The 12,983-nt window shown below is 39.7% G+C and overlaps 1 protein-coding gene across 7 annotated transcripts in view; it reads left to right on the top strand.

The window, feature by feature from the left end:
- The window catches only part of KLHL13 (kelch like family member 13), a 66,222-nt gene that overhangs the window by 41,651 nt on the left and 11,588 nt on the right, over positions 1–12,983 (top strand). For all 7 annotated transcript variants that reach the window (XM_048959870.1, XM_048959873.1, XM_048959871.1 and 4 more), the window contains 3 exons: positions 7,023–7,164; positions 8,295–8,427; positions 8,517–8,713. In XM_048959870.1, the coding sequence (XP_048815827.1) occupies positions 7,023–7,164; positions 8,295–8,427; positions 8,517–8,713 (472 nt within the window). The remainder of the gene's footprint in view (positions 1–7,022; positions 7,165–8,294; positions 8,428–8,516; positions 8,714–12,983) is intronic.

Genomic DNA, 12,983 nt, shown 5'->3' with positions numbered 1-12,983 from the left:
TGAGTCACTGAATTCTGCAGTTTTGATCAAGGACATAAAATAGTTCTTTAGAAAAACTACAAAGCCTGTGTATGTGCTTTGCTTTCTGTTTTTTAATGGTAGGAACCAATGCGCTAAGACCAACTTTGGCAAAATGTCATTAGAGAGCCACTTGTAATTTAGCATTGTTAAACAATGTCTGTGAATTTCAGCTATCAATGGCTCAATAAATGCAAACCCTTGGTCAGATAGATAAACGTGGATGTGGCACTAAGGCTCCTGGGGTGGCTGCGTTCTGCGAGGAACAAAAGCTTTACCGCAATGACTGAGCCAAATATTGCTTTGTTTCTGTGGAAAGCATGTTTGATTTAACCAGTGGGCTGTAATTATTCAACAAACAGCTTGAGAGCTTGGATAGTTTTTAGTTGTTGAAGAAATAATTTTGTGGAGAATGTTTTCAGTGTATGTATGCGACTTGGAAAATGAGACCTAAGCAGTTGCTCAGTCCTTTACTGACTTTGTGGGACCTGATTTAGTGCTGGCCTTTGATCCCAGCTTGGCTTTATGTCAGGTAACACAAAAATGCTCACAGAGATGTTGGGATTACCCTTACTTCCACGTCCCCTGTTCTGCTTGGTTCCATTGGCACTCGGTACAGCAATGGCAGCTTTCATTGCCTGAGTGTTCCCAGTGCTTTTGTTGGTGTCTGCTGACATCGTGTGCTTGTGCCATGCTGTGTGCATCGTGTCAGGGTGATGGTGAGATGTGTTGAAGTCCAAATGGCATTGTTTGGCACATACTTTCTGTTCTTAAAAAATAAATACTGGGAATGGCTCGATTTCTATGCTTTTGTCTCAAAGTTTATTAAAAACTTTATCTCTAGAATAGCTGAAGTAGATTCTCTTGAGCCTGACTGGTTAGTGAGGTTCTGTCGGAGCCATTCTGGGTGGTTTCATACGTCTGGTGATGGTGCTTGTAGAACGGCACGGACTGCTTTGCTTCCCTGATTCGTGTCAGCCTCAGATGCGGTCTAAATCTGTGGTGAAAATGTTGTAGAAGTAGGTAGTGCATATTGCTCAGTGAGAATTTGCTTTTTCTAAAAATACGTGAGTTTTCTTTCTACAGAACTGATTCACTGTTTTCCTTATGGTAGGCTTACTCTTACATATTTCCTACAGCTTTTTCCTTGCTGTCGTAGCTTGCTTTCTCTGGCAGTTATCCCAACAGCATTTCTTTGCAAAGACCTGGTGTGCAGAAGGAGCAAGGACAACTGCAGATTGAAGCAAAGTTTTCTTGCTGTGCAGCTGGGCTGGGAGCAGGAGCTGCTCATTGCTATGTACGTTTCATGTGTAACTGTGCCCAAGCTGCAATTAGAGCCAGGGATACACCCACCTCTGCTTACTGCCCTTCAGCATGCATCCATGAGCTGTCCTTGTCATTCTTTTGCTGGGTTTGGTGGGTTTGGAGTCCTTTATCCTACTGAGAGTAATACACAACTTCTCATGTTTTGTTTTGCTACACAGAAACTGTTTTTCTGCTCTCATTGTGCAATATTATACTATTAGGGAGCAACCTGATTTTCAAGGAAGGGTGGAGAAATAAATGCAGGAGCATCTATTTGTTTAATTCAAGAAACAAATTCAAGCTTTGTACCTTTGCTCCTTGAACGTAGATTTCAAAGAACTCAGGATAGTACTAAACAAATATTGAAGTGTTCAGCTGTTAATGCCCTTCTAACTTATAAAGGTCAGGAATAAAACCAAAGATATTGCAATATCTTAAGGTGTGAGTGGTGCTGCACCAACTGCTGTAACTACTGTTGAAGATGGCAGCCATAGCAGTGACAGTATGGTGTTGATTCATTGGGGTAAAGGTTTGCATGTTCTGATTGCAGCAGCCCCTTTCAGGTGAGCAGCGTGAAAATGGAGTTTGGAGAAATTATGGTAACTGCATGAGTACAAGTGTTCCTTGGATGAATTAGCAGCTGACATACATTAAAGTTATGGCTTTTAAACATGCACGGCAGGTCATTTTGTAGATCCTTCCAGTGCTGTTCTTGTGTTTCTCCTACTTCCAGGTGTTCAGCCGCAGCAGAGGGTACAGAATACAACACTGATTGCCCTATGCCACGCATAGTAATAGATTTGAACATCCTTGATGGTTTGTCAACCTGACCCCCCAGAAAAGTGCCTTTTGTCTTTCTCTTTTGGCTGAGCTCATGCTCAATGCAAGCTTGCATTCCTTGTGCTATCTTTGTGACATTTTCTGTTAAGAAATAAATAGCAAGCTGATAAAATGAGTTACTTTTACTGGGTTGTGGATGCCACCAAGGAATGAAGTTAGAAACTCTTCTTTAGAAATAGGAAAAAAAACGAGATGTTGTAGTGGGGGACAAGTGTGAAAGTTATTTATTTACCAGGATAAAACATGTCCTGAAGCTGTGTCATTAGAAGATTCAGAGTGGAAGAAATGTGGAGTACAGTGACTGTGTAATTTGTTCCTCTTTGTTAGACTGATTTTAGAATCACAGAACCACAGAATTGTAGGGGTTGGAAGGGACCTCCAGAGATCATCGAGTCCAACCCCCTGCCAAAGCAGGTTCCCTACAGTAGGTTGCACAGGTAGGCATCCAGGCAGGTCTTGAACATCTCCAGAGAAGGAGACTCCACCACCTCCCTGGGCAGCCTGTTCCAGTGCTCCGTCACCCTCACTGTGAAGAATTTCTTAACAGAAGTGTTATGAGTTTATTTGATACAGTGCTACCATTATCAGTTATGTTCATCGAGCTCCTTGGTGGCATGTAACTTGTTAGAGAGCTCCTGTGTTCATTATTTCTGGAACTGGAGCGTCTGTTCATAATGGAAAATGAGAAAGACAGGTGACATGTCAGCTTTTTTTGGAGGACTATGTATACAAAGCAAAGAATTACTATATCTAATAGTATAGAATAATAGTATAGAAGAGTTTCATTGTATTTACTGGGCTTGTCATTAATAGATTCATTACCAAAATACACTTACAGCTGCATGCAGAGCAGCCCTGTACCACTCCATATCTTTGACAGATCATGAAATAGTAAAGATCTCTACTGTTATAGGAATGTCTTAGCATGAAGTAGAACAAAGTTCTGTTGCTGAATGCCATGGTATTGGCACATGCCAGAAGTGATGCTGGGGTGCACTCAGCCCTCATCGAGCCCCCACCTTGATCCTGTGATTAAAGAGTACTGTGGGATTGGAACTTTCTCTCCACTGAGGTGCTGAGGTGTGATTGCACAGAAGCAGCATACTGTGCTCTGAAGAAGTCGTTGTGGATTCACGTGTTTGCAGTAGTTCAACAGCATTACCAGTATTTTTTTGTAGCTTTACATTTGGCTTGGCCGTCTTTCCAGTTGCTGATTGCACACCTGGAGTATTTAGATACGTTGTTCATCTAGTAAAAGGTGAGAAATTATACCTTACAGGGAATAAATGGAGTTAGTGGGCAGTCCAGGTCTTGTTATTTCTTTAAAATGGTGAAAAGCAAAGTAATTGTCATTCAGATTGGCAGGGGCAATGGAATTAGGCTGTGTAACATCCATAGAACACACGCTGCTTTGCATATTTCATTGCTACAAAATTATCAGTTGGAGGATTAACTTGGAGCCATGAGAATGCAAAGCATGCTTGGTTACACTGGCATAGGAAAGAGCTTGAAAGAGTTGGCATGAGGTTTAAAAAAGCAAAAACAAACCAAAACACAACTCCTGAATGACAGCTTCTTCTGTGATAGCAACTAATTAACCTCCTGTGGCTTTCCCTGAACTGCTGAGAGACTGCAGCAAGTCAGGAAGCTGCTCTGCTTTGCTGTTGCAATGCTGATGCTGTGTGCTGAACTCCAGCATCCCCTCGTTCTTAATGCTTAAAATTGAAAAGCCCATCCAGAGCAATTGTATGCATTGAAAGTGATGTAATGTCCACATTTACAGCTACTGGTGGATTATCAGTACGTCTTGTTGCAGGGGTAGCTGCCTCCTCCAACTTTTTTAACCCCAATTAAGAATGCTACAGCTGTTCTTCTTGTTTAATGACTTCTATTGATCAGAACAATAGAATTAAATGGAAAATGAATTAGCTTTCTTTTTTGGTAGTATGCTTTATTGTGATATACTGTGCTTGCAATAAAGTACCAATCAATATATTTACATTCATTATGCTCTAATTAATTATAGTGCTTAGCAGACCTATGTTAATGAATATAAATAATGCTTGTGGTGGCAGCATGCAAATGTGACAGATGTATGTACTGTGTTTTAATTGGGAATTCATTGGGATATGAACAATGTTACCCGTGTGTTCTGGGCATGAGTGGTGGAGATATTACTGAGGATTCACTTTACAGCCCTAAAACTAAAGTTTTATTCTGAATAGTCGGAAACTTCTTTGAAGGACAGTTTTAAATTCATCTTATTTGTGAGGCAGGACTTGTTTCTGTTGTTTTCTATATTGGTATCACGTGGTATGGAAGAGCTCATGCATTTTTACTTCGTCTTACAAAGATGGATTTCTGGCCTTATATGTGGATAAGTGTTAACACTGGTGCAGTGTCAATGACGTGCTCCTAATTTCTGGTTGCTCTGGGAACAACTGCCCACAAATGTCACAGCACTTGGATTCAGGGGATCAGCTGTTGGATGGGTCTTTAGGAGTGCTGCTAGTACTTCAGCATAGACTGTATCCCCTCTGTTGGCTACGCAGCAGTAACAAGAGGTCGCATGCTATAAGGGACCTCATTAGGACAAAGCAGTGGGAGTTTTATCATAGAATCATAGAATGGCCTGGGTTGAAAAGGCCCACAGTGCTCATCCAGTTCCAACCCCCTGCTGTGTGCAGGGTCACCAACCAGCAGACCAGGCTGCCCAGAGCCACATCCAGCCTGGCCTTGAATGCCTGCAGGGATGGGGCATCCACAGCCTCCTTGGGCAACCTGTGCCAGTGCCTCACCACCCTGTGCGTGGAAAAACTTCCTCCTAATATCCAACCTAAACCTCCCCTGTCTCAGTTTAAAACCGTTCCTCCTCGTCCCATCTCTATCCACCCAATATTTCTTTTTAGAGATTCACATGAAATGTAAGAAAACAATGTACCCAAGTTTAGAACAAGGCTTTTAGAGCCCCTTCATAGAACAGCTATCAGATGTGACATTTCTGAGAGGTCTTTCAAGAGCAAATATAGTGACATTCATGCCAGGTGACTGGTTCCTCTCCACCCATGCTCAGACATCTCCTAATGTGACTTCATATTCCTTCTCTTAGAAAGACATCCAAATTTAAAGGCTAGATGTCTCTTGATATTGTTAGAATTTCCTTGATGAGACTGTAGTCAAGCTTAAAAAAAACAACCAACAAAATGCTGTAGAACAAAGTGAATTTAGGTCATGAGCAACTGCTTTGCTGCTGTATTACGTTGTATGCGTTTATTGTATTGCAAGGGACTTGGAGAGCACTTTGAATTAAAACACACCTTGTAGTTTTTTTACATCACTGTCTGGATTTATGTTACAAATACGATGATTTGGTTTCAAACAGGACTGAATTGCTTACTGCAGTACATCTGTGCTGATTAATTTTCTTAGATGTCTCACTACTGGGTTGCTACACTGCAAGTCGAAGCTATCTGGATGTGCCCTTGTTCCTACAATCTGTTTTGTCTGTATGCATAAAGTCTCCCTGTTTCAAACCCATGTGTGCTGTGGAATGGTGAATTTGTATGGATATGTTTTTTGTATCTAATGTAACCATGGGTTTGAACAAAGCACAGTGATGCTATCAAGAACTCTAAAGTTTCAGAAATGCTCTCTGTAGGCAATGTACCTGAACAAGTTGGGGGGAATAGCTGCTCAAAAAGAAAGCAAACACTTTGTTTTTCAATTGCAGACTCTCATGTCATCCTTACACAGCAATCCCAATCAAAACTGGGAAAGAAACCCAAATAATTCAGACACGTTCTTGTCACTTAAAGTAATTTCTGAAACTAGCTTGGAGGCCAGTGTGTTTACCTGCATGTTTAAAATCTGGGAAATGTTTTGCATCTGAGATTTGCAGCATTTATTTTAAATTGCTATGAATATGTGTTGAAACATGGAGTCTTTATTAATAATTAAGCCACTAATCCACAGACGGGAGAATTTTCTTTGCTAATTAATACTGTGTATATATGCATTAGACTGGTATGCATGCTAATAGGTAATGTATTAGCTTAAAGAATTCATGGGAACTAGTAACATTTCTGGAGAGGAAATTTATTTACGTTTTATAATAATTACAGGTTAGGGTAATTAGAATCTCATATGCATATCTCTATGTAAATCCAATTTACATCACAAGATGCAAGTGGAAGGCTAATAACAGAGCTGTAATCCTTAGCAGTTCTACTTAAATTAGTCCTTTCCATCTGAATTTGGGCAATAATTACTTAGAATCAAAATGTGTGACAACTTCACACAAGCAAATCTTAAATTAAGGTTATGAAGTGGTTGCCTCTAGTAGCAAAACTCTGAGTATTGTGTCCTGAAGGATTTCTTGTTGTAGTAGCTTACAGCTGAGACTCTATCAGTTATTTGCTATTATTCATGTGTGAGTGAGATGATGTATGCCAGAAGAAGCAATTCACTGAACTTTAATGTTATATTTAATGTTTGAATCTTCTAACTTTGCTCTGCAATCTGATGCAATAGTTGATTTTGAAAATGGAATGGGACTCCTGCAAGCATCATAAAATACTGGGAGGACGCATGGAAATAAGTGTGCAAGGCTCTTAATGTGGGGGAGGGGACCAGGATTTATTGCCTGTAAATAAGCTTTTTGAAACGATGCTGTGTAGGTATTTCAATTCCTTAGATGAGCTGGCGAGGACCGAAAAGAATCGATTCTGTTGCCTGCTGGTTTTCATGACCTATTGCTTCGGTTCTGTTTCTTGTCATCCCAGAGGACTGTGTTTGTAATGCGAAAGAGCACTTAATGAAAATACGAGTTTGATCGTAAGATCTCTCTTTTCTCATCTTAGATCTCTGGTGGAAGAGGAGGATCCTCATATGAAAGTATCTCTTGGTAGCAGCGATATGGGCGTCTCTGCCCATCTGCAGTCTTCGAAGACAGGGACCACGAGATTTTTCACCAGCAATACTCACAGTTCCGTGGTGTTACAGGTAATTGTTTGTGTCAGTACAGATATGCACTGAGAATTTTGGATGCTCTAAAGAATACCTGTGCTCAACAACCTTCCCCATACCTGTAACTCCTAAGAATTCTTTGAAACATGTTGGTGTGCTGTGCCTGCGGTGCCTGTGAGCAAGCATCGCTTGTAATTTCTTTTCCTGCAAGTTAAAGGTTGCAGTTCTAGGAATCTTTAGTGACTACTCTATTTTCATAGTGTCTAAGTATATGCTACAAGCAGACTTTTTAAGCATTACCTATGTAATTTTAAAGGCACAGGCTTTCCTTAAGATATCTTAACTCTTAAATGACGTGAGGTGAGGCCAAGACTTCTCCAAGTGTTGAATCTATAAAGACAGTATTTGCCTTGCTAGTACGAGAAAAATGTCTCATGACATGCGTGGTTGAAGGGAATCATTTTGTTGGAGCTTCTATTTTGTAGTACGTGAAGGAAGCCAGTGTTCCATCCATCTTCCAGTGTGCCCAGCAGGGTATGTCTTTAGAGGAAAATTTTACTTTAAAGTACTGCTGCAGACCACTTCCTTTTCTATTACAGTTAGCTATTTTCAGTAATTTGGAGTAGACCAGCTCTTTTCGTAGTTTTTGCCTTGTAAACTTTGCTAATAAATTTGATAAGCAGTGTGAACCAGATAGCGGCTTTCCTTTCAAGCTTTGGTATTTTACAGTCTCTTAATTGGTGGAGCACTTAAAGTGGCATGGAGCAGATTTGTATCTAGAGTGCACGTGTGTATGAACTGCACAGGTCAAAAAAATACGAGTGCCTGCCTTCAAATAATTGTTAGAACATATGTTTTCAAAACAAATTCCTTCCTGGAAATACCTTAATTAACCGAATAAAGCAGCTTTCTAAGGCTCAGGGTACTTTGTAGTCTTCAACCTCTTATAGAAAATGTTCTGGTTAAGCTTTCAGTGAATAATTCTCGTTGAATATATTACATCTAATTATTGTAAAATGACAGCTTATTCCTTCAGTGATTTTCATTTTGGTACTACAATACATACGTAAATAAAATGAAACTAATATTTACATAAGGAAAGGAGAAGTTAGTTCCTGCTCTCCTCTCAAATCAAACAGCTGCTTTGCATTGTGCTCTCCTTGCAGGGTTTTGACCAGCTGCGAGTGGAAGGTTTGCTATGCGATGTGACCCTGGTTCCAGGAGATGGTGATGAGGTGTTTCCTGTCCACAGAGCAATGATGGCTTCTGCAAGTGACTACTTCAAGGCCATGTTCACAGGTGATTTTTATTTTGATGTTCATACAAGTTTGAGATCATTCAAATCCTATCAAAACAATCTTATAAACTTACCTGCATGTCTTTCTCAGGAGGAATGAAGGAACAGGACTTAATGTGCATCAAGCTTCATGGTGTCAACAAAATAGGCCTGAAGAAGATCATTGATTTCATTTATACTGCAAAGCTTTCCCTTAACATGGACAACCTTCAGGACACTCTGGAAGCTGCCAGTTTTTTGCAGATTTTACCTGTTTTGGACTTCTGTAAAGTGTTTCTTATCTCTGGGGTAAGACTTGCTACTTGTAGTTCACACTTATAAAAGCTGTTTACATTTTAGATCAAGAACTGTGGCATTATAATACTTGAACTCTGTTTCACCATTGTTTAGAACTTGAATTCACAGGATAATTTTTAAATTTTATTACAGGTTTTTTTTGTGCATTGTTTTTAGTATGAGTGTGAGATAAATATTTACCACATTAAAATCCTTCCCTTAGTTGCAGTAATGGTAGTGATATTATTATAGTTTCCAGGTTCCTTACTTTATTTCTTAGTGCTTGCCCTCATATTCCATATCATTCCATAAGAAAGCAACTTGCTGAGTTAAACTTGAACAAAAAATAGAGCTGGCTGTTATAGTCTGTTAATATACTTTCTCAAAGCCTTTTTGTTTTTGTGGAGTGATGCTTGTTGTAGTAGCAACTGTCATGGAGACCTTTCCATCATTATTCTTGTAAACCATTGGACTTCGTGTCTGTTCTTTTAGTAGTCTGTTTAGAGGATATATTTTAATACAAAGATGCTACAGAAATATTGGTTACATGAAAGAGAGAACTACCAGAATTTTATGTTGATTTCCATGTTTAGCTAGAACTGAAAGTGGCCTTGAATGGCTACTGGGGCACTTAACAATGAATAAACAAAGTGCTTTGTTTGGTAAGCAGAGGACAGCCCCCAAAGTAGCAATCATTTCCTCATTAACTGTCAATGTATGTTAAAAGAGGAATATTTTGGGGCTTGGATACTTCTCTGCAGTTGGAACAGACAAGAAGTTTGCCCTTCAAACTAGCATGCTGTAGTTGCAATGCAATACAATATTTACAGTTTGGTAGTGTGTTGTTTATTAGAGAGATTAAAATCTCAGGTTGTGCCTCCAGTGTGGGAGGGACACTGGTAACAAACAGCATCCTCTGTTTCATATCTGTGCTTTGAAGAGTGCTGTGCTCCATTCAGGCTGAATGTCTGAGCAGTTCTTGCAGTTTTCTCTAGACAAAAACCCCTTTTTTCCAAGAAGATGACAACTGTTAAAGATTCATCTCCTGGAGTGCTCACCTTCTCGTGCGAGTTTTGTCCAGAGTTCTGCCTTCATGGCAGGGAAGGATATGACAAGAAAACACCCCATCATTGATCTGGATGATAACATGGTGTATTGAAATGAGTTGTGAATTAAAATACTAATTGAATCTCTTGTAATCAGTAAGAAATTAAGCAGCATTGGTTTTCAATGTACAGATTCAAAAATGTGTTCTCTCCCCTGAGAGCGTGTAAATAGGAGGACTCAAAAATGCCACCAAGAGAAAGCTGTTCCATGACAGAACTGTGAGATGCATCTGGGCTCTGTAACACTACTATTTTGTGTTTAAACTTAGCGTGCTTTCTAGTTCCCCAGTTCTCAGAGTCGCCATAGTGTTTAATTTATGCTCTTCAATCCCATACAATCTATTCAGGTTGTTTTACCTTCCAAAATGAGGCAGTGTGCCTCTGTAGGGCTTACATTTCTATAAAGCACCAAATTGAATTAAGGGCTTGGTGTTTGTAGATCCAAATCAGTGATTTGGAGCAGCCTCCCTTTACTGGGGGCTGTGCCACAACTAATTCTTGGCTTCCGGGGTTTGTTTGCTGCTTTCTGCTCTGTCCTGTTTCTACTTTGTTCTTTGGCTCTTGGCACTGTTGGGTGAGGGCAGCTGCTGTGAGTTTGCTTTCTTAGGGAAAGAGCTACTTTCATCTTAAATTGCTTTATTTGGGACATTTTCTGTTGTTTGAATGCTCTTTTTCTGAAGGTTCCTCCATATACAATGTTGGGATGGTCTTTAATCTTGCAGTATTTTCTTAAATCCTTTGATTTATACTGATATCTAAGGGGATTTCAGTTCTTTCAGCCCTGTATAACTGTTTCTGTATTGATGTGTTTCAAAAACTGTCTCTTAATTTGAGATGATGCAGTACCATAGGGCCCTTCAACACCTTTTTGTCTGCTTGCAAGATGGTCTCAGCTTTGTGGGAAACTGACCTGACACTGGGGCTTGTTCTGCCAGACACCAGAAATCAGTCTTTTCTAATGTTGTTCTCTGGGATCCACATACTTCTAATCATTTTGCTCCATATCCAGTTTTGTAGTATTTTACAATTAAGTTTTTACAAGAGAAGTGACTGTTGTAAAATTCCCAAGAATGAAATCAGCTGCTTTCTAAAGGAAGCACTTCTGTGTTAGCTCTTATTTTTTCAGGCTATGGTATCATAGTGCTGGGCTGACATATTTTAAATATTTTCTGGAACTTGTGCTGCATAACGAGCAATTAACAATGAGTAATGTGTCCGAGTGGCTCTGCACAGTGACCAATGCCCAGGTAAAGTAGGATCTACCCAAAACTGGATCCAAGTTGAAGGAGGGAAGATTTAGGTTGGATGTTAGGGGGAAGTTCTTTACTAGGAGAGTGGTTAGGCCCTGGAACGGGCTGCCCAGGGAGGTTGTGGATGCCCCGTCCTTGGACGTGTTTAAGGCCAGGTTGGACGGGGTCCTGGGCAACCTGATCTGAATGTGGATGTTTGGTGGCCCTGCTAGGCAGGGGGGTTGGAACTACATGATCCTTGGGGTCCCTTCCAACCCGGGTGATTCTGTGATTCTGTGAAAACTCTCAGCACTGTACAAAGTCATTTCGGTGTTTGCTCACTTCTGGCTTTTAGCTGTTTCTGTGTCTACCTTTGCTGTTTACTGGATGGATTGTACAAACAGTTGCATTCGTTGTCTGATATTTCCCTTCCTCCCATTCACTTCAGTAGGATGGCCAGAAGTAGCAGTTCCTTCTGTTTCTTGATGAGCTCCTGGTTGACTGACTCCCACAGAGAATAATTTCTGCACCTCTCTTAAGTATCATAGCAGAAGTCACACTTTTTTTTTTTGGAAAATAAACAAGTAATTTATTCAAATTTATTCAAATACCTTTATTGTAACTTAACCTGTCCAATTTTGTATATTTGTATGAGTAACTATTTCATTTTGTTCTGGGAGTTTTTGACCCAGGACTTTGGAGTCTCTAGTGTATTTTCTTAACTATAAGATTTTGCTTTATAATTTACTGTGATATGTTATCATAGACCAGAGTGAAACTGGTAAAGGTACTTTTGGTGAGGAAAGTAAACTTTAAGGAAATACTAAATGTAGTACTCAGATTTGAATGGTAGGTTTATTGATAATAAGCCAAAAAAGTGCATCATTTCATAAGCATTATGGGGAGGATTTGCAAATGCAATAAAAAACCTGATTCCTGTCCAATCCTGTTTGGTTAATTAAAGCAGAATAGCATAGATTTTATGAGGTCAGGAGGCATTGGAAACTGCTGATGTGATGTTCCTGTCATTAACAGTGTGTGATATGTCAATAAATTTCTCAAGTGCAGGCATTCCAGGAATATATTGAATTGCATAGATTTCCCACGTCAGTTGTGGTACATGAACTAGGATGCAAGCACTGGGACGAGCCTAGAATAGTCTTGCATGTTGGGCACTTGAGAACTGACATGCATCCCAAAGTGTACGTAAATATTGCATTGCTACCTTAATGCCTGGTACCAATGCCGTGCAGGTCTGTCCCCTTTTTCTGCTTGATCATCTTTCTCCTCCAAGCATGTCTTCTGGCTATATGCAATAATATGTTTCTACTTACCTTGACATGGACAAAATGCTGTCTCAGTAGTTGGATGCCAGTAGGTGCATTGCAAAGTAAGTTTTTAAATGCCATAACATTACAGCAGGAGTTAAAAGTTGTCCTATAGTATGTGATCAGTTTGCTGAGGGGCCATTTTTCTGTTGTTTTATTTTTATTATTGATCTTGAATAAAATTTTAAGAGTAAATGTGTCCAGTTTCACTTGCTTAATTTACAGTATGCTGTTACTTCTGTTTAGTTCATGTGTATTACAAAGCCTTAGAGGAAATGCACAGATATTTGGTAGTATCTCAATAACAGTTGGAAGACAGACCAAAATATTCCTTGAGTAACAGAATGTTTTATAAGTATTGCTAGCTGATAAGATGATATTTTGGTATAAATAGTGTCTTCTAATTCAGTAATGATTTGTGTATGTACTGCATGGATGTTGTGTAATAAAAATGCTGACAGTCTGCCACACATTCATCTTGTAGACAGGGCTTGATTGATTTGTATTAGAGATAAGAATGAGATAAGAATAAGATATTGGAACCTTTGATTCCAGGAAGGTGTTTCAGGGTTGAGAGTGAGTCTTAGTGACTGCAGATCTCAATTCCAGGATAAGTTAA

Source organism: Lagopus muta, chromosome 13, assembly GCF_023343835.1.
Source record: "Lagopus muta isolate bLagMut1 chromosome 13, bLagMut1 primary, whole genome shotgun sequence".
Classification (NCBI taxonomy): domain Eukaryota; kingdom Metazoa; phylum Chordata; class Aves; order Galliformes; family Phasianidae; genus Lagopus; species Lagopus muta.
The sequence above is the reverse complement of the archived record's forward strand: the minus strand, read 5'-3'. Positions and strand labels throughout refer to the sequence as shown.